The 22,721-nt window shown below is 47.5% G+C and overlaps 1 protein-coding gene across 1 annotated transcript in view; it reads left to right on the top strand.

The window, feature by feature from the left end:
• Positions 1–22,721, top strand: part of KDM3B (lysine demethylase 3B) — a 1,181,011-nt gene that overhangs the window by 1,083,152 nt on the left and 75,138 nt on the right. The window contains exon 23 of the mRNA XM_078652703.1: positions 1,285–1,419. Coding sequence (XP_078508829.1) covers positions 1,285–1,419 — 135 coding nt within the window. The remainder of the gene's footprint in view (positions 1–1,284; positions 1,420–22,721) is intronic.

Raw genomic sequence — 22,721 nt, 5'->3', positions numbered from 1 at the left:
ACTCTGAAGACTGCTTTCCTGGTTGCCATCACCTCTGCCGGGAGAGTGAGTGAGCTCCAGGCCCTTTCTTGTACTCCACCTTTCCTTTCTGTCCATCCGGACAAAGTGGTGTTACTTACTAAGCCATCTTTCCTGCCCAAGGTTGTCACGGCCTTCCACATCGGGCAGTCTATCACCTTGCCAACCTTCTTCCCGCCACCGCATCCCTCTAAAGAGGAAGAGCGGCTCCACCGTCTGGACCCAAAACGTGCGCTCTCATTTAACTTGGATCGCACACGCCAGTTCCGGGTGGATGACCAACTCTTTGTTGGTTACGTGGGCGCTACGAAGGGGAAAGCGGTGCACAAGAGGACCATCTCCCGGTGGATCATCTTGTGTATCCAGGCATGCTACTCCTTGGCTAGAAAGGAGCCCCCTGTTGGATTACGGGCTCATTCTACCCGCGCCACAGCGACTACAACTGCCCTGGGCCGGGTTGTGCCCTTACAAGACATCTGTCAGGCAGCTACGTGGGCATCGCTGCACAAGTTTGCAAGACACTACTGCCTGGACAGCCAAGTCCGGAGGGATGGCTTCTTTGGCCGTTCTGTCCTCCAGGACTTTCTGGTGTGATTATTGGTTCGCAGACCAACCACCGGGGTTGGTATTGCTGGGGTATCTATTCTAAGGTAAGGAATCTAATACTAACTAATGTCTCTTACAGATATATTGTTACACAAGTAGTAACTTGTGCGTTAACATGTTACACACATGTTCAGCAACTGTTAGAATCTTCACTAGCTCCATCCTCACTCACCACAATGGTGGTGGGAAACAATGAAAAATCTAATGGAGCCGCTGAACATGCGCATTCTCTTGAAGAGGAGGAGGCTCAACGTCACATCAGCAATAAAAAGACTACTTTGAGAACAATACGTTGTAGAGTCCAAGTCCAACAGTAGGAGTGTACATAGTATGTGAATCTGCAGAACTACATGCTTACGACTAGGTGCTTACAGGCTAAGTAACATACTCCTTAGAACTGAGTATCTCATAATTTTTCCTTTATCTAAAATTAAAACCATGCTCTTGGAGTTGAGCTATAAATCATGTACTAATAAGTTAAAAAATGGGAAGACGTACTAAACAGCTTTGCAGAAGAGCCTTCTTTGCATCATTGCATTTAAAAGATGTTACAACACCAATACTGTAGTAAAAATAGGTTTTAATATTGAAGAAACTGTTGTCTACATTGTTAAATTTCAGTATGATCCTGGCTTGAAATAATTTCCTTGTGATTTTTAGGTTCACAACCTTTATAGCTGCATCAAGGTTGCTGAAGATTTTGTGTCCCCTGAACATGTGAAGCACTGCTTCCGTCTGACTCAGGAGTTCAGGCACCTCTCAAACACTCATACAAACCACGAGGATAAACTACAGGTAATCACCTTGTCTGACACTATCTTGAATTCAAGTAAAGACTGAGCATATATGTTTTTCTTTGCTCACAAATATAACTTTTAACTTTTCTTGTAATAAGAACATCTGATTTTGCCTCACTTGTGCTTTTTCGTTTTGCAATGGCAAGCAAAAGCAGTCCATACATTGTTTTGTTTAGGAGCTTTACAAAGCGCTATTCCTAGTCTTGCAGTTGAAGAATTCTTTCACCAGAAATTATATCTTTAAGTTTTGCAGTATGTGTAGCGGTAGGTAACGTGTACACTCCAGCTATCTCGTGTTAAGCTTGGAATGCTACCAGTTGTTTTTATTTGACAGTTTTTTTTTATGTTAATAGAGAACAAATAAAGAAAACATAAGGAATACATGGAAAAGTAATACAGATCACTCACCAGATGTCAAAGAAGGGTCATAATCTTTGTGACACACGTACACACCATACTTGTCATGTTCAGCATCTGAGTGGTGACCTTATAAAACAATCAAGTAATATTATAGTTCCCCACTCCAGGATGCTCCAGGCTTATTATCAACCCAGGACATAAAGTAATCTCACATACCTTCCAACAACCGTTCCCTGACACTTCTCCGTGAAGTCACACAGCGTTTGCTATATCACCATAGTACACTAAGTATTTTTAAAGTGTCCCTTACCGCTCATCTTTATGTGACAACCTATCATGCCGGACACCGACTCAAGGTCTTCAGCACAAAATGCTCATATGGCAGGACTTGGAAGAAATCTACCTGCTCTTGATTACACAGTGGGCAGTGATGAGATCTTGTGGCATGTATCTTAGCACATTTTTCAAGTGTGGAATAAGTGCGATGAAGAAATTTTAAATAAAGCAGCTTATGCCTATGTTTCATTGACACCAGATTGATTTGTGTGCCACAGTTTTCCCACTGTTGCCGCCCCATACAAACCCCCTCCCCCAGTCTTTTTTCCAAGCTGTCCTGAGAGTTCCGATTGACACGGTCACAGCAAAGAGAAAGTGGTGCATAATCTGAAAACCTTTCTAGTGGCTTTAGTTGATCTAATAATCTAGGTCAGTAGAGTAAAGTACGCTGATTCTTCCGGAAACCCTGGTTGATGTGCCTGGGCTGCATACCTCAATCCCTGCTCAGTGGAACTTATATGGCAGGAGGCTGTCCATCACTTGGAGTGAGAAACTCTTGCGGCACAAACTTGTTCTGATGATAAAGGCCCCCAAATTCATGCACATCCCATTGAACCATAGTGCACTGCATCAAACGCTCTTTTTTTATTTTTTTTTTTGAAAAACCTTTATTGTTACACAATACAGTTACAGGCATTGGCCTACAAACCAACGGTCGGCCATCAAAGTAGGGGCGGTCAATCAAGTCAATTAAGTCCAAAAAGTACGAAAACCCGCCTCCCCAAAGATACCCCACAGCTCAAGGATGCAGTTGGTGCACAATAATTACAGGATTAGAGAAGGTTTCTTTTTTTTTCGAAAATAAAGAATAAGCAGGATCCAACGCCGCACAATTAAGCCCAAACAAAACAAGGGATAATCATAATATCGAACATGCACAGGCAGGACTATGGTAGATAGGAGTTTAGCACGAGAACATCTGATCAGGATAAACAATAAACAACACAGCTAGCCCGTCAGAATCACCATATGCCCACTGCACCAAGAAATACTGGAAAAACCTCGAACCTTAGTATCTAAATGAGCAGAGCACAACGAGAGTACAGCAATTCGGATCCCGGAAAAGAGAGGAGAAGAAAAAGGTACAGAGAAACTAAAAACGACAGAAACAAAAGGCCATAGAAACAAAAAAGGGACACAAACAATAACACTACCCCCCCCACCCTGCACTTCTGCTGACGGCTACGGCCCACCCCCCTAGCAGCGTGCCTGTCGCCCAATGTCAAAAACCCGAAATATAGAAAGAAAAAGATGAAAGGAAGGACAATAATTCACATAGATACAAAAGAAAAGGGGGAAAGAAGAAAAAACAGTGGAGGGTCCCCAGAACGGGCTCTCGCCCCCGCCCCCCCCCCCCCCGCCGCGTAGCAATGCAAATACGCCAGTAACATTGACAAAGTCTCAGGATGGTTACAAAAACAGGATAAAAGTCACTGCTCGGCCGCTCAACAGACACCACCACAATGAAAATCCCCCTGTGTAACACCAATAAAGAACAGAGTATCATCATTCACGAAACCCATACAGCCCGTACCATCAGCCCATCCCAATCCATGCGGTGTAGGGCCCCGCAATCAAAGCACCGGAGGAAACCAACATGTCAATTCAAAGGTAACCGAGAATCTCACAGTATACCAGTGTACGTCACACTCGAAGATCATCCACGCCACTCAATCGGTCACGTTTCTAAGAGCAAAGGTAAGTTCAAGCAGAATAGTCAAGGCTCGGTTTCAAGGTCTCAGGATGAAGCCAGCCATCGAAAGAGGAGCTGGAAAGGAAAAGCCAGGAACACATGTCCGATGGTATCACCAAAGAAACCAAGCATCCACGGGAGTAGGCGCTTCAGCGTCGCACCACTTGGAATTAACTGGGAACCCTCCGGGTACAAGTCCAGCCTATCCACCATCAAGAAAGTCGTTTCCGTACCGCACAGCAAAGTCAACGCGGGAAATTGTAGAAGGGCCCATACACACAAATTGCACCAGGATAGTATCAGCATCGGGCATTCGTTTCCAGTCCACATAATCCGGGGCGTTCCGGAACGGTCCAGGTCAGATGTCGTCCTTCGAACACACAGGGGGCAGACGGTCCCAACCCCTCGATCGTCAATGTAGATTGCCACCGCCATTATCAGGCGTGTCCCCTCGATGCGCCACCTCCAAGAGGGACACACAGCATGGACGCCGTCCAAACCAACACCAGTACCGCCAGTCCATGACACAGAGAGGTGCATAATAACCTCGCGCCCTCTGCGTTTCACAAAGTATGGTCGCCATGTCCACTTCCCCGCGGACGGCCACAGTTGAGCTCCTCCCCAAAGCCAGAAAACACCACAGCCGCTTTGTGCATCAAGCGGCTACGACGGCTGGAAATACAGGCCAAAATCGATTCGCCTGGGCAAATCTGGGTCCCATCCGGGAACAAAGAACAACGTCCAGGCCGCCATAGCGTCAATCAGCCGCCTGAGGGGGGTGGGGGGAGCATAATCGGCAGAAGGGGGCAGCGGGGAGTGTGTTCACCAGGCTCCACGAGGCCAGCGCTGGAGGCACACTCACAGAGATGAACAGACCTCCGTAGCGGTAGACCGGCACCTCCTGGGTCATCGAGGCCGTTGTTATTGCACTCGCGGGTGGCAGCAGCATCACGCGGGGTCCCGGCTTCCGGCCCCGGGAAGGCCGCAAAATACGAGGGGTCGCATCTTCGTAATCAGGGCTCAGAAAAACCCCGGAGTCGGACGCAGCAGCTCAGCCCGCCGTCCGACATCCGGGAACACCGTCACAGCGGAGGATAGTCGACAGGAGCAGGCGGCGGGGGATGAAGGCCGACAGAGCCGGGAGCCCGGGCGACCATCTTGGCCGCCGGTCTGGCTCCGCCCCTATCATTTCAAACGCTCTTTTCATAAGTGTTAATTACGAGTTTTGTGGAAGAGAAAATGCCGGCGGATATAAAAACAGAAATCGTAATCATCGACGGAGTATTATCCAGGCCGAAGACAATGTTGGGGTGGTTTTAATTTCCCTTGGGTTCCTGGGTAGGCCACATGATAGCAAAGCTTTAAGAAGTACCCCTCTGCTTGATCGCTTTCTGGCTTAAGAAATGGGAATCTGCCTCGTGGGTGGTACCAGTGTCTGGCATAATGGCCCTGCCCCACCAGGTAATATAGGTTTGTAACATGTATATGTAAACACACATGCTATGCATACTCCTACTCTATCCATCTAGTGTTGTGCTCTGATTGACTCAATATTTTTATTTTGCCTATGTCATCGACATATCGCTATTTATTCTCCTTTCATTAACATTTTTTTTAACTCTTAAGAGTCCAAAAATCACAGTTTAAATCATCTTAACAAAGCTTTTCAGCTCATCGTTAACTGCCCTGTTGGTCTAATTACCTGAACTGGACTGGGCGATATGCATAGCTTAACATGTAACTTTTCTAAATGAACAGAAGCAAAAACTGATCGCGATCTCACCTTGGCTTACTCCGGTTCAGGAGAAATGTAAATGTAAGTTAGACAGGCAGAAAGCAAATGGTGCATGGTCTATTACGAAGAACATAAAGGTCAATTTAAAAACAGGCTGGCAGCTTATACAAAAACTATCCAATAAACACTCTAGATACTATATGAACAAAATAAATGACACCAAAAATAAAAGTACAATTTTAAAATAATTAATGTACTATGCTTCTCCCCATATATTCGATAATTCTGTGAAATCATGGTCCGTTATTTTGATTGAAAATGTATATTTGACACTCCATCCAAACCCAGTGTTCATCATTGAAGGGTAAAACAAGCCTGGAGCCTCCATCTACAGTCTTCTTGAATTGCTTCTATCAGCTAACCACCAATGACATATCTTCTTTGATAAAGAAATGGAAATCAGACCCAATTTCTCTCTGCAATGTATAGCTTGGAATGCCAGTAAGTAATGAAGTTATAAATCTAATTGTCAATCTTTTGTTTAGCATTGGTGTAGTTCCTGGTGAATTAAGGCAAGGTTAGGCCACTCAAAAATAATTCTTTTTCTTAGATTATCTAACCATCATCCTTTCACTTGGTTACCTGCCACCTCCAAAATTTAGGCAATTGCTGTAGCGGCGGCTCTCAAACTTCTTGAACTCTAATAACTTACTTGAAGTCTAGGTGGCTTTTACCCTCAGTAGAAGCTCAGAGTAGTCTTTGGTATCGGTCCTTGATGACCTTCATACAGCTGCTGTCCCCATTCTTATAGAGTTGTCTGTTGCTTCTGTTAAAGTAGACTATACCATTATGTTTGCAAGATTATAGAGCTCTGATCTAAGTGGTACAGTTTGTACGTGTTTTATGTATTTTTTAGAAAGCGAATCCCAAACCTAATCTTATGTAATTTCACATTTGAATCCAACCCAATAACACTGGTGTTCACAGTGGACCATTCTTTCACCTTATTTGTTCAATATGTACATGCTTCTGCTTGTTAAACTGATGAGTTCTCATGGTTGTAGGTTATATACTTATAGAGATAATGCTCCACTAATGTTCCTTCTTTTTGGAGGCTTTCCAGTAACTTTGACTGTGTAACATTAAGGCCTGACAAAAAATATAGAAGATTGCTGAGATTCATACCATGGGTAAAGGGCCTTTATTTTGGTCATGATTCTTTTGAATCACATTCTTGGCCCTTTTCCAGCATCTATTACCGGTCTAAAAAGCCTTGCTATTCACTCATTGCAGGTACCAGGTTTCTTCATTGGTATCTTTCGTTACCTGCTGGATGCATAAACTAAGTCTCATTATGCCTTTTCTCTCTTTAGCAAGCAGGAAATATGTAAAAGCACCCAAATGCGATCCGTGAGGCCGAACATTAGTGTTTGCGGTCGAAAAATAGATCCTGTTCCATGCCGCTGGGCCATTCACGATCCAAATCAAGGAGTCTGCCCCATTCTAACTTTTCCCATTAAGTTGAAGACATCCCAGTTATAGGGACTCCCAACCCTGCCACTCGAAATCAAGGGAGAAGGTACAAAGGTGTTAATTCAAGAGTTCTAGTCATAATTCCAAGCATCTTCCTGCTCCAGTCCTGCAGTTTGTCCCGCCGTGCCTGAATTCCCCAGACTATTTTCACCCCACAACAAATTACATCCTTCAAGTGGGCCAAGCTGCAGCTTTTTCATACACTTTGTGCTCCCTCAGGAAGCCTTCAGGCCACATGTATTGACAGAGGTCTCCACTTGTAGTTCTACCAGCATGCCCTTCCTGGGCACCAACTGACTGTTGGTACTCTCCCTGGTCCCATTCTGAACTGAGTTGATGCTTTGTTTCTGGCTCCAGTGTCCACTACAGGCCCTGCTTTTCTGAAGCTGACTCTCCCTGTGATGGCCCACGACCGATACAGACGATGTTTCAGACCCCCAAGCCAATTGTTGCCTTTCTCCATGCTCATGTCGCTATGAGATCACAAAGGTGCAACCAGACTCTACTCCTTGACCTCTGTTTTGAAGCCTGTGTGAGGCTGGAGGACTTATTTGGATCAAACTCTTGACAGGGTTCAGGGAAGGCAAAATGACACTGACTAGGAGGTGGACAATCTGCTTTCCACTCACTATACTGATGGACTTCACAGTAGGGCTAGATACATTGCCAGTGACTGAGAAAGACTCGCTACCCTGGGCCACCATTGGAAGAAAGTGCCTCTTTCGCAGTAGTTATGTGAATGGCAACAGAAGCACTTGAAATCAAGAAAAGCTTGTTTACTGAGCCACTATTTCCATTCAACAAGGCTCTTACTAACACCATTTAGACCTTTTGGTGCAATCTATGCCCAGGATCTGTGGCCAGTTGACTTGTTGCCAGGCAGCAAAACCTGATACCCAATGAGTCCTATTTTCTGACAAGGAATCCGGCACCTGAAATCCTTGTAGTACAGGTGTTTACAAGTAAAGTGACCTTTAATGCCTTTCCAACTGTTCGTCTGGATAGTTGTATTAATGCCTTTGGAAAGAGATAGTTCTCTTCAGAAAATTTGGCCCTAGTTCTTTGAACGCAGTGTCCCATCTGGGTAGGTGAACCCTTGCTTAATAAAATGTGGCCAGCGAAATCTCCTAGGCTATCCCAAAAGACCTTAGGGCCTCACTGACTCATACTATTCAAGATTGCCTGTGTGCAGTGACGTATGCTTGCATGCTGGTTTGGGCACCATGGTCTTTCAAGGCAGGGTTATTGGCATCCATCTAGTAGCATCCATGTATGGATGCGATAGCTGAATTTCGCTGGCTAGCCAGGCAACCCTTGTGTACCTGCCTTTTAATGGCTCTAGATTATTTGGGTAGAAAGCGAATTCGGCACTCAAACAAATTAGGGATAATAGAGCCACAGCAAAATCCTTCTGATCCTTGTCTTAACACAAATGAATGAATAGTGTAGGCAGTTTAGTGGTTACTTTTGAGTTTTAACCTACAGACAACACCAGCCTTCCCAACCTGTGCAACAGACCCAAGCCTTTTGAGGCAGAGGTCGATCAGTAACAGAGTCTATTTCATACCAGCAGGGACAGCTGTCCTATACCTCGTCCTCCTTTGCTGCAATAGCTGCCAAACAGCTTTAACTTGTCCTCCAAGGCCCATTCTCTGCCATTAGAAGGTAAATCTGACAGGGAAAAACACAGCATCGGACAAATGGGTCTTACTAATCATATGTAATTTCCTCTGTGCTATTATTTAACCCTCTCCCATCCCAATCTCAGAGCAACTGTCAGTGAACCATCCTGCAGTCTTGCTGCAAGAAGTTGACATTCTGTTAACCAAGGGTGCCATTGAGCGGGTGCCAGCTTCAGGAAGGATGAAGGCTCATGTCTACCCTAGACCGTTAGTCCATTAAATGCCTTTCTGTGGAAAGGCAAATTCAAGATGCTCACCTTTTTCCAGATTCTTTCTGCTCTGATTCCAGGAGACCGAATGGTTCCCCTGGACTTGCATGGTTCATATTTTCATATTCCTGTCCCGCAGTCCCGTAGCCTTTATCTGCAGTTCAGTGAGGTTGGTTTTCTTCCAATTTGCAAAACTCCAGTTTGGCCTAATCTTGGCTGTTCACAAAATCGTTGGGATTGTGGTTGTTGCTGGCAAACTTAAGAAGTTTGGTATACAGCTGTTGCTAGTTCCATACACCAACGACTGGGTACTCTTGGCAGGCTCACTGCAGTCAGCCATAGACCATCTCTGAATGACGACCAAACTCCTATCATCATTGGTGTTTTTCACCAGCAAGTCTAAAGTGTACTACATGCAGAGGATTCCCTTGGTTATAGCTCTCTTGGGTACGGGGTTATTCAAGGTCTTTCAACCACTGCTGTGAGTCCAGGAGATTCAGGACATGATCCAGCTGTATATGGCTCAATCCTGATTCTTGCTGAGGTAAGGAAGGAGCAAATTCTACCAGTGGACTACAACTTGATTAGATCTATTTGCCTATATCAACAACAAGGGGGGAACCACAATCGGACGATATTTAACGGGGTCCAGTGTACGTGTCCGGAGGACTAGTAGCACAAGAAGGGTACAAAGTTCCCCAGGGTAGATAAGAAGGAGAGGTGTGAGTAGAGAGCGTAGAAGAAGAATAAAAAGAAGGGGAAATTCCCTTTTTGGAACTAAAACCCTCACACACCTAGCAAGCTAGATGTCATGCTTCATCATATGGGTTCTGCTCCTCATCAGACTGGCGCTGCAATGTCTGACGGGCACCCGTGAAGGGGCTCTTTATCGGAGATCTTTTGTTCCAGCCATATGGTGCATGAGAGTGAGAGGGCCAGTGAAAGTGTAGTCGTGGGAAAGTGGTGAGTTAAAAAAAGGTGGGTCAGTCCACAATGAGCTTTATTGACGTGGCTGACGCCCTTGATTAAAATAGTGGGAGGGGAGATATGTGCTAAGAACGTACAGAGCAAAATACCTACAACCCTCTGGTCAGGTCAACATGTTTCTTGCCAAAATGGCAATTCGTCAGGACCTAGGTGTTCAGTACTACACTGTGAAAAGCTAAGAAAAGAAAGGTGTCTGTACAACCTTATTCCTTGCGGTCGTATTGGGGCAAGCCAACAGGTCCTGCCAAATTTGAGGCGACCTAAAGGAAAATACATAACACAGAAGTAGATTCAGTACTGTGTTTGTTTTAATACAAAGTATTTACAAACTACGCTCAAAAAACACACGTGATTAAGAACAACCAACCAACTGAAGGATATTCACATGTATATCTCCAATTTGGATATCGGATGATTGCATTAAAAGATAAAGGACGAGGGAATGATAAGGAACATGGTGTTAGAGCTTACCCTAAGAGAAATCCTAAGGTGCCCCGCAGTCTGCTCCAGTGGGACCTGCACGTATGGGTCAGGTACCTGGGTGATGGATAAGAACGTGGGGGTGAGTAAATGGAAAATACTCATGAGACTGGTATTAAAGAGCAAAAAGCCTTTCGAAGGTCATAGCTCATAGAGGGGAGCTTGCTCGTGGGGTAGCCGCAAGTCAGGAAAACGCATTTGAGCGCCTTAGCAACCTGGTCGAACATGTACTCCAGCGGCAGTACGTAAACCAAGGTGAATGCCAGCCCCGACCTAGCCTGACCTATCCCTACTCCCCCAAACGAAAAACGCTGGGAAATAGGTACCAGCCAAGGCCAGATCCGCGCTTAGAAAACACCATTAGGGCACGCAAGCTACAACAAGAGACTGTGCCCATAACCAAAAAACCAACTGCGATCAGCATATAGCAACCAACCACGTGGGCAAATTGCACCCAGCGTAGAGTGAAAACAACAGGGTGGCGATACAGAGGAGGTGAAGGTCACCATGCAAACTTACCCGATCAGCGTGCGGTCAGAACCGCTAACACCTACCCCCACCGTCTGGTCAGGACAGAGCGACTGGTAACGGAACCGGCATCTGCGTATGGTATAAGTAGCTGCGTCCTCGCCAAGTTGCCGATGGGGCGGGGCCGTAGCAAGAATCTGCTGCACATGCGTCAGACATTCTGCCTGGTAGACTCAGCCGTATCGTTCCGTCAGTTCAACTCGTGGCATGTTGTAGTGGCCATCTTGGGTGTGAAAAGGAGAAAGGGACAATAGCCAGAGCAGGGAGTACGCGAATACGCGATGTACCAAATCCGCTCGGGAAGGATTTACTGTGAACGGGCCTCGACACTAAAAGGAGTATGTCCCTACTACACAAGGTAGAAATAACAGGAGGGTTTATTTGGTTGTTTGGGACAACTCTTAAGTGTGAGAAGTTGGCCTGATATATAGTGCTCACTATTCTAGTGATCACTTTGTATCATACCAAACAACCCTTATTGATGATTGGTTGTAAGTCAACCTTTCAGACCAGCTATCCTAGTAGCATGGACACGAGCAGTCTTCAGGCTAAACTCTAGACGGCGTGTTAAGCCAGCTGTTTTACCATCACATATACCCCTTGAACACCAAGTGAAAGGACACCACACAAGTTGTTATAAAAATATAGGATATTTATTAATAACAGTTCTACCCTGAACTCTTTATGAGTCAGGGAACTAAGCACAATACAAAACTCTTACGAAAATACTTCAAGTTGCACAATTTACACAAATGCCTGAGGGGCATGAAAAACCATATACTACAAAAGTGAAATGCGAAATACTAGCAGGTAAGTAACAAGATCCAGAGGCTTCAGGATCGCTAGGACTACACTACTAAACCCTAAGGTTAGGAGCAGGAGGCCTAGGGAGATCGGGTGCAGAGTGTGCACTCTCACGCGGGATGCGGAACAAAGTCTATGGATGCTAGATTTCGTAAAGTTAGTGTTATCGGACGAATCCGACTAGTTAGGCTGAAAACGAAAAAGCATCTGGACACTTAGATAGTGAACCTACGTCGGAGCACCGAAATGCTCGAGTTACCTAGCCCAGGGGCTGCGGCTGCATAGGGTTCAAAAGACGTCGGGAATCCTCGTTACAGTCTATGGAGCCAGAAAGAAGAAGTTGCTGGCACGTGACCAGTGATGAAGTTCGATGGGATCCAAGCCTGGATCGGAGTTGAAGATGACCTTAAAGCAGAGGGGACTCCGTTCTTGATCACTAGACAGTGATCAGATGGGCACCAGGATGGCACCGGATGAAGTCACCTCGACCAGGTGAGTGGGCGACGCTGGGCTCTGCAGTCTCTCGGACCAGGAGGCGTTGTCGGCGACCAGGATGGAGGGGCGAGCTGTCCCACGAAGGTGTCTGCTGTCGGCGCTGCTGAAACCAGGATTGGAGCAACAAGCCTTGGCAAAGGCAAGCCCACGCGGTGGACTCAAGATGGCGTCTGGAGTGGACCAGGAGGGTCCGGGGTGCTCCTCTGTTGGAGGGGAGCTAGGGCCAGTCTGGAGCAACCAGACCAGCGATGGAAGTGTCGTGGTTCGTTGTCAGGAGGGCCACAAGCCAACAGGCAAGTAGACGGACAACGCGGTGAGCAGCAAAGAGCAGAAGGGCCCCACGCAGATCTTGTGGATGCTGGGGGGCTGGACTTCGGTGCTGGAGCTGCTCAGGGTTAGGGCTTCTCAAACCCCAATGCACTTACTCGAGGGTCTCTCGGGGGTCGTGCTGGTGAAGCGGCGTGCAGGTCTTGAAGATGGCCGGTCCCACGGGTCTCGTCACACCCACGAATCTCAGCTGGGCTGGATGATGTAGGTAGAGGTCAGAGATGGAGGGAAAACCGGGTCTCGTCGAGCTAGGCAGTCTTGATCCGGAGGATGGACTTCAGCAAACCGCAAGAGCTTCGATGGTGCCTGCAGGTGCAGGGTGGCTACTCCTTAGCCACAAGGGAGAGTCTTCAGAAGAGTCAAGAGGTCCTTTCGTGGAAAGTAGTTTCAAGATTCAAGATTATCTCATTTGGGAAGGGGGCCTGCTCCTACCTTTATCCTAAGAAAAAGGGGCTGGCACGCGACTAAGTCCTGCCCTATGGGTGGGACTAGGAGGGGGGTGGTTACACCCCTCTCCTTTGTCCGGTCTCTCCCCAGCTCAGGGGCTGGTGTGCCCCAGGAACTGGTTTGAGCCGGCATATGCACAGTGAGCACCGGGGTGCCACTTGCAGTCACCTTCCTTTCAGCCCTGCCTACCTGGAATACACAAAATCCTGTCTGGGGTGGTGCTGGCACCGCCCCTGACAGGAAACCCTTTGTCCATGCCTCCGTTGCTGGAAGGACTCCCAGCAGCAGGAGGGCAGACTTGTGTCTCGGTGGCAGCATCCATTTTGTGGAGCTGAGGCTATGTCTGACTTTAACCTGGGTTCACAGTTACATACATGTCGTGTCCCTCTAGAAGGGTGGAATGCTAACCCCGTCGCCAGAATTGGCGAGGGGATAGTATTCCAATTCGTATGACACCTTACTCGTGTGTGAAGTCAAACAACTGTTCAGAAAGGTGCGCCTGCGGGCGTTCTTTCATGATAAACCTGCAATTGAAAGTACTGACACAGGACTGCGTAAACCATCAACCTTCACCCCTTCCGATAACATGGTCCCACCAGAGGTATTAGCATTTGAAAAAGCTGTCCTCAGGGGTTTGGAAACCAGACCATCCACCACTAACTTTAACAACTTGAGTAAAGCCGAGAGGCAAGCGGTCCAGTGCCTGTCCAAAGACATATCCATCGTCATTAAACAGGCGGATAAGGGTGGTGCCACCGTGATTCAGAATAGCGTGGACTATGACATAGAATGCAAACGTCAACTGGCGAACACTACCCATTATAGACCTTTGACTACAGATCCTACAAAAAGACTTACCACTACCATCACTAGCCTAATTATGGAAGGGGAAACAAACGAGTGGATCACTAAAAATGAAGCTGCTTTCTTACTGACCACCGATCCGGTGATACCCTATTTCTACACCCTCCCAAAGATCCATAAAGGGCAATGTCCGGTCCCTGGTAGGCCTATCGTCTCAGGGATCGGCTCTTTACTCGAGTCGTTCTCCAAATTTTGCGACTCGTTTCTACAACCTGTGGTTAAAAAGATACCCTCTTTTTTACAAGACACTAGGGATGTGCTCCGTCTTATAGATAACATCGAGGGGAAGGAGGGTGTGGACCTCCTCCTCACGTTAGACGTTGAAGCACTTTACAACAACATCCCTCAACAAGCAACCCTAGAAGCTGTCGAATCTACCCTCCTACAGGAAGAGTGGTGCTCTCCTACACCTATTTCTTTTATACTAGCGTGTGCAACCATAGCCCTTACAGAGAACTTTTTTCAATATGGAACCCAACTATACCATCAAATTAGGGGGACTTCTATGGGTTCTACTTTTGCCCCCAGTCTAGCCTGCAACTACATGTCTACCTTCGAAGAAAATATAATCAGGGCAGCTGACAACCCCTTCAACGACAACCTAACACTCTGGCGAAGGTACATAGACGATATCCTCGTGCTATGGAAAGGAGATCGGGCCACCTGTGAGGCCTTCTGTACGTGGATCAACCTGCAGAATCCTTTCCTCAGCTTCACGGGTACTATCTCTGAGACGGCTATCCCTTTTCTAGACCTCAGTATTAGCCTTCACCCGGATGGGTTGAAGACAACACTCTACCGGAAAAACAGACAGAAATAGTCTGCTCCTCTACGAGAGCTACCACCCGAGAGCCCTGAGGGACAACCTTCCTTTTGGATAGTTCCTCAGGGTTCGCAGAAATTGCACAGGCAGGGCAGACTTCAATCATGAAGCGCGTATCCTGCAACACAAATTACAGGATAGAGGATACCCGGCTAGGCTTTTGTACAATTCGTGCAAACGAGCCTTGAACAATCCTAGAGAAGCACTACTGGAGACACGTCCCAAAGAGCCTGATGATTTGATTACATGTGTCACATGCTTTACAAAAAACTCAGCTTACATCAAGAACACTATAAACAAACATTGGACCATCATTAATTCTGGTGGTCTCAATATTCCACTGCCTCGTTTTGCTTTTAAACGAACGGCCAACCTTAAAGACACACTAATTCACACACGGCCTAAGAAACAAAATGCAACAGCCAAAGTACCTTGTGGGGTCTCCCGCCAGTGACTGGTCACTTTTCCTGTGGGGGGGTGCGCGGTTTGTCCTCAAACTCAACAAAGAAAGGAGGTCACCCTGACAGACGCCTTCACCTGGCAGTTACGAAAGCATACTAATTGCAACAGCACCAGGTGCATCTATATGCTTACCTGTCCATGTAATAAACGTTACATCGGGATGACCATGAGACAAGTAAAATTGAGAATCATGGAGCACAAGAGCAACATTAGATGCCTTAAGACACACACCTGGCTGTACGAGCACTACACACAGCAGGGACATCAGGCAGACAGCATACGTTGGTTGGTTTTGGAATTCCATCCCACCATTACTCAGCAGGCCTTGTTCAGAATCGAACAAAGATGGGTGCACCGACTTAGATTGGACACTACTGGCCTGAATGACTCAGTACCATGGTCGTCTCTCTAACACTAGAACTGACTCTACTGCTTACATATGCTACTTATTACAAACTCCTTACTTTTACATAGGGTGGTTTTTAATGCACCGTTCAGTGCCTACCCTTCCACTGCTTTATCATGTCCCTCTTGCCATCTTAAGCATTACCCCATCGGCACAGTCGCCATATATGCGCACTAACAACCAATAGCTTTATAAATGTACAGGAGCCTATGTCCTTAAGAGTTGTCCCAAACAACCAAATAAACCCTCCTGTTATTTCTACCTTGTGTACTAGGGACATACTCCTTTTAGTGTCGAGGCCCGTTCACAGTAAATCCTTCCCGAGCGTATTCGCGTACTCCCCTGCTCTGGCTATTGTCCCTTTCTCCTTTTCACACCCAAGATGGCCACTACAACATGCCACGAGTCGAACTGAATGAACGATACGGCTGAGTCTACCAGGCAGAATGTCTGACGCATGCGCAGCAGATTCTTGCTACGGCCCCGCCCCCACGCCAACTTGGCGAGGACGCAGCTACTTCTACCATACGCAGATGCCGGTTCCGTTACCAGTCGCTCTGTCCTGACCAGACGGTGGGGATAGGTGTTAGCGGTTCTGACCGCACGCTGATCGGGTAAGTTTGCATGGTGACCTTCACCTCCTCTGTATCGCCACCCTGTTGGTTTCACTCTACGCTGGGTGCAATTTGCTCACGTTGTTGGTTGCTATATGCTGATCGCAGTTGGTAACTGTGAGAAGTTGGCCTGATATATGATGCTCACTAATTCTAGTGATCACCTTGTATCAGTCCAAACAACCCTTATGGTGATTGGTTGTAAGTCAACCTGATAGACCAGCTATCCTAGTAGCGTGGACAAAAGCAGTCTTTTAGGCTAATCTCTTTTGGCATGTGAAGCCAGCTGTTTTACCACAATATAACCCCTTGAATACCAAATGAAAGGACACCACACAGGTTGTTATGAAAATAAACAATCTATTTATTAATAACAACACCTCTGAGCTCTTTGAGATCAGAGGGCTAAGCACATGACAATACTAAAAAGGAAATACGAGTTCGCACAATATTTACACAAGTGCCTTAGGGGCACGACAAACCATATACTCAAAACAATGGAATGCAAGGAAAGAAAGTACTGTAAGGAGATCCAGAGGCTGGAGGATCGGTGGGACTACCCTACAAACTAGGTAAGTAAGGAGCAGGAGGCCCACGGGACTCACGTGCAGAGTGGAAACCCTCACGCGGGATGCGTACCAACGTCTATGGATCTTACAGTTTACAAAGTTACGGATTCCGGACGGACCCGGCTGGATGGAGGGAAAACAACAGTGGACCTGAACACTAGGATAGTGAACACAGACTTCAGGACCTAGGAGCTTTAGTTACCTAACCCACAGGCTGCAGGTGCATAGGGCTGAAGTAGTGTCTGGTTTGCTGCGTTGATCCCGGTGATGCCTGAAACAAAAAGTTGCTGACAGGCAGCCAGATGGAGGAGTCCGGTGGTTCCAAGGATGGAACTGGAAGATGGAAGTCCTGAAAAGGAAGGGGACAGAGTCTTGGTCACTAGCCAGTGACGGTGCTGGAACCAGGAGGGAACCAGGGGCTGTCGCCGTGTTCAGGTGAAGGAAGGGTCGCTTCTCTCTGCAGCTGCGCGGACCAGTAGCTGTTCTTCACGACCAGGCTGGAGGCACGAGCTGTCCCACGTAGTCTGCTGCTGTTGGCGGTGTCGGATCGTCGATCTGGACAACAGGCCTTGGCTAATGCAAGCCACGCGGTGGAACAAAGATGGCGTCTGGTGTGGACCAGGAGGGTCCGGGGTGCTTCTCTTTCACAAGGAAGCAAGGGCCAGTCTGGGGGACCAGACTAGCAGAGTCGAATTCTTCGGGTCGTCGTCTCAGAGGGCACAAGCCAGCCGGCAAGTGACCAGACAACAGGAAGGGCAGCAGCTAGGCAAAAGGGCCCCTCGCAGATCACGGGGATGCTGGGGGGCTGGTCTTTGGTGCAGGAGCTGCGTCGGTGTGGGGCTTCTCAGTCCCCAATGCACTCACTTGAGGAACCCTCAGGGGTCGTGCAGGAAGCGCTGTGCAGGTTTCTTCAAGATGGCCGTCTTCACGTTGCTCGTCGCACCCACGGGTCCCAGCTGTGCTGTGGATGTGGGTAGAGGTCAGAGAGGTCTGGAGGTCCGGGTCTTGTCGAGCTGGGTCGTCGGATTCCGGGATGGAAGGACTTTGCAGCAAACCGCACAGGAGCTTGATGGTGCCTGCGAAGCAGGATGGTCACTCCCTGACCATAGGGGAGATTCTTCAGTCTTCTGGTGTCCAGGAGGTCGAAGGTCATGAGTTCTTCGTGGAAGTTGTCAAGAGTAATCTCATTTGGAATGGGACCAGCTCCTACCTTTATTCAGCTAAAGGGGGCTGCACTACGACTAGGTCCCTCCCCTGGGTGGGACCAGGAAGGGGGGTGGCTACACCCCCTATCCTTTGTCCAGTTTCCCGCCAGAGCTGGGGCTGGAGTGCCCCAGCATCTGGTTGGAACCGGTGTATGCACAGGGCACCTTGTGTGCCCCAGGCATGTCTCATTCCTTTCAGCCTTGGCCTACCTAATACACAAAATCCTGTCTGGGGTGGTGCAAGCACCTCCCAAGGCAGGAAACCCTTTGTCTGAGCCTCCCTTGCTGGAAGGACTCCCAGCAGCAGGAGGTCAGACTTGTGTCTGTGGTGGCAGCATCCATTTTGTTATGCTGAGGCTCGAGTTAACTTTAACCGGGGTTTACAGTTACAGACATGTCGTGTCCCTCTAGAAGGGTGGAATGCTAACCCTGTCGCCAGAATTGGCGAGGGGTTAGTATTCCAATTCGTATGACACCTTACTCGACATGTTTTGATAATGCTATGCCAAAGTTAGCATTTAACCGCGAGGATTATAATGCACTTAAGAGTATATGGTATAGCGTTATCATGGAACAGCTATAAGGACTTGGTTCCGCAAGCTGCAAACGGGCTCAGGTCATGCCAGAGCACCATCTCACATAATTCCAAGCACTCTGCCTTCAGGATTGATAAGGCCTGCCATAGGAGTGACTGATAGGAATATATGTGTCCATTTTAGGGTTAGATATAGGAATACTATATCTAAAGCAAAGGGTGTTTACACCACCTTGCCCTAGCTGTCGTGCAGCCAGTTGTGTCAGATTTGGGTGGCCAGCCAGGGGTGGCATAATACATGCTGCAGCCCCTGGTAGGCCCTGGGTACACCTATGCCCTGGATACCTAAGGTATACTGTACAGGGACTGATAAGGTGGCCCAGTACCAATTGGTAAATGCACCTAAGGTACATGCTTGTCAATTTAGAGAGAGAACAGCTAGGCTGTGGGTCTGATTAGCAGGCCCACAGCCAGGGAAAGTCGTAACCCAGTGAATCAAAAAGCAAAAATCTGGGGTGGCCATGGGATTGCAGACCCCACTCTCCTACAGTAACGCCGTTTTTTTGGTTATGGGCAGTCTCTTGTTGTAGCGTGCGAGCCCTAATGGTGTTTTCTAATGCGGGGATCTGGCCTTGGCTGGTACCTATTTCCCAGCGTTTTTAGTTTGGGGGAGTAGTGATAGGTCAGGCTAGGTCGGGGCTGGCATTCACCTTGGTTTACGTACTGCCGCTGGAGTACATGTTCGACCAGGTTGCTAAGGCGCTCAAATGCGTTTTCCTGACTTGCGGCTACCCCACGAGCAAGCTCCCCTCCATGAGCTACGACCTTCGAAAGGCTTTTTGCTCTTTAATACCAGTCTCATGAGTATTTTCCATTTACTCACCCCCACGTTCTTATCCATCACCCAGGTACCTGACCCATACGTGCAGGTCCCACTGGAGCAGACTGCGGGGCACCTTAGGATTTCTCTTAGGGTAAGCTCTAACACCATGTTCCTTATCATTCCCTCTTACTTTGGCGTCCTTTATCTTTTAATGCAATCATCTGATATCCAAATTGGAGATATACATGTGAATATCCTTCAGTTGGTTGTTTGTGCTTAATCACGTGTGTTTTTTGAGCGTAGTTTGTAAATACTTGTATTATAACAAACACAGTACTGAATCTACTTCTGTGTTATGTATTGTCCTTTAGGTCGCCTCAAATTTGGCAGGACCTTTTGGCTTGCCCCAATACGACCGCAAGGAATAAGGTTGTACAGACACCTTTCTTTTCTTAGCTTTTCACAGTGTAGTACTGAACACCTAGGTCCTGACGAATTGCCATTTTGGCAAGAAACATGTTGACCTGACCAGAGGGTTGTAGGTATTTTGCTCTGTACGTTCTTAGCACATATCTCCCCTCCCAATATTTTAATCCAGGGCGTCAGCCACGTCAATAAAGCTCATTGTGGACTGACACACCTTTTTTAACTCGCCACTTTCCCACGACTACACTTTCACTGGCCCTCTCACTCCCATGCACCATATGGCTGGAACAAAAGATCTCCGATAAAGAGCCCCTTCACGGGTGCCCGTCAGACATTGCAGCGCCAGTCTGACGAGGAGCAGAACCCATATGATGAAGCATGACATCTAGCTTGCTAGGTGTGTGAGGGTTTTAGTTCCAATAAGGGAATTTCCCCTTTTTATTCTTTTTCTTCTTCTACGCTCTCTACTCACACCTCTCCTAGATCTATTTGCCACCTGCTAGAACAGGCAATACCATATCTCCTGCACAGTTGTTTACTCGAGGAAGATCTCTGGAAGCTGCATTCTGACAGCTAAGATAAAGGTTTCCTGTACACTTTCCTGCCACTCCTTCTCCTGCCTCGAGTTCTGAAGAAAGACTGGACCAGCAGCAGCCAAATCATCTTAGTAACTCGTGACTTAGCCAGGATAGGATTGTTCCCAGAGCGCCTGAGCATGACCATGTGCCCTCTGATCCAGCCACCACTTTGAAAATCCTCCTTTCTCAGCAACAGTCGAGATTCCAGCTTCCGAGCCTCCACAACCTACACCTCCATGCGTGGAGATTGAGCAGTGACAGTTATATACATTTGTTGAGGATGAGGCCTGGTGCCGAAGATTGCACCTAGTTGGTGAGCTCTTCACCGAACCAGACATTCCCAGCAATCCCATGTTTGGGGAAAATCGGTGGGGGCCTGAAGGTCTTCGGCATAATGGGCTGAAACCCCCCAGGGCCTGACGCAGGCATTGTCCCACTAAAGGTTCAGTGAGACCCACCGAGAATAGTGTGCGGCCAACAGAGCAAAGTGCGTAGGAGCTCTTCCTGTTACTGAAGAGTTAACAGACAAACTTGCAAATCATTGCACAGCCAAAGCAGACACGTTGGACTTCTACTTAAAACAGAGACAAAGCACCAGCACTGACCCCTTTCCAGTCAACAGTCCATGAATACTCTAACCTAGCCCCTCCGTTCCTTCCATCACATTTCACACGATGAATTTATGGACCAGGTCAAAGCAAGCCGTCCTGCTGGCACCCCTTCTGACCAGTGTCCCCCGTAAATTTTCAAGAGAATTCTTCTAACAACCTCTGCTGCCACACCAGTGAGAAGAATCATCAACAATTCATTAACTACAGGAATATTTCCAGAAGAACAAAAAAAATCATGCATATGCTTCTTACTAAAGAAAATAAACCTGGACCCGCTGAACCCCAACAACTACAGACCGATTACAAATCGACCTTTCCTGGGCAAACTGATAGAAAGAGCAGCATTCGCCCAGATGTGTCAATTCGTTGAGGATAATGCCATAATTCCAGACTTCTAAACAAAATTCTATCCAGGAAGAGGTGCAGAATCTGCCCTCGTTGCCATCTTGGATGACCTGAAGAACACAGTTGACCACAACTGGATTGCTGCCCTACTTCTGTTGGACCTCTCAGCTGCCTTTGACACAGTTGACCATGACACTCTGATACAAAGACTCTAGGACCGGGGTCTCCATCCTTTTCTTTACTACAAACTACTTATGTTCAATGAGAATCATCCTCAGCTACTAATAAATACTTAAGTGTAGTAATAGTGACCAAATCAGACACAATTACATTAGTGGCCACACCATGCAAGATTACCAGCAGTGATCACCTCAGTGCATCAGGCATGACTGCCAGCAGTAATGTAAAACAACTTTATCCATTTGGAATGCCTCTGTATGGGTAATGCACACTCCCCTGGCACCAAGGTAATCGTATTAGTAATAAGTATTTCTAACACCACACGATTTATTACTGAAATATCAGCATTAAACAGACCCTCCAGTTTATCGCGATTTCGCGATTCACGAAAAAATCGCGAAATCGGCAGATTACCGCGATGGCCGCGATAAAAACCATATTGGCCGCAATATTAACAAGTGAGACCGCAAAACAAAGAATGCCTGGCTGTGCGGTGGTGCAAGCTTTCATCAGACAGTCGGCTTCCTGCACGGAGGATCACAGACCGGAGGGAGAGAGAAAGAGGGGTTGGAGGTACGTGTGAGGAGAAGAAAGGGGTGAATGAAAGGAGGAGTGGCTGGGGGCACATGTGTGAGGAAAGGGGTGAAAGCAAGGGAGAGTGGGGCATTTAGAAGGAAAGGGAAGGGGTAAAAGAAAATGGGAGGATAAAGGTGAAAGGTGGAGAGCAAAGGTAAAGAGGGGGGCAAGAATGAAAACTGAGGGTATGGGGCAGGTGAGACGAGAAAGAAGGGGTGAAAGAGAGGGGGAGTGAGTAAAAGAGGTCAGAGAGATGGAGAAAGAAGGAAAGGGTAGTGGTGAGAGAAACTGGGAGGATGAAGGTGAAAGGTGGAGCGCTAGGTAAAGAGGGTGAGCCAGAATGAAAACTGAGGGTATGGGGCAGGTGAGACGAGAAAGAAGGGGTGAAAGAGAGGGGGGGTGAGCAAAGAAGTCATAGAGGTGGGAAAGAAGGAAAGGGTAGTATGGGGTGAGAGAAACTGGGCGAATGAAACTGAAAGGTGGAGAAAAGTAGAGAGGAGTGAGCAGGAGAGAAAGAGGGAGGGTGAATGCGCGAGAAAGAGGGCGAGAGAGGAAGGGGAAGAAAGACAGTGTCTGGAAGAACGAAAGTATGAGAGTTAGAGAGAAGAGAGGGCGAGGAAGGGAGAGAGGGAGACAAGAGAGAACTAGAGAGGCAGGGTGCTAGAGA

The sequence above is a fragment of the Lissotriton helveticus genome, chromosome 7 (assembly GCF_964261635.1).
Source record: "Lissotriton helveticus chromosome 7, aLisHel1.1, whole genome shotgun sequence".
NCBI lineage: Eukaryota > Metazoa > Chordata > Amphibia > Caudata > Salamandridae > Lissotriton > Lissotriton helveticus.
The sequence above is the reverse complement of the archived record's forward strand: the minus strand, read 5'-3'. Positions and strand labels throughout refer to the sequence as shown.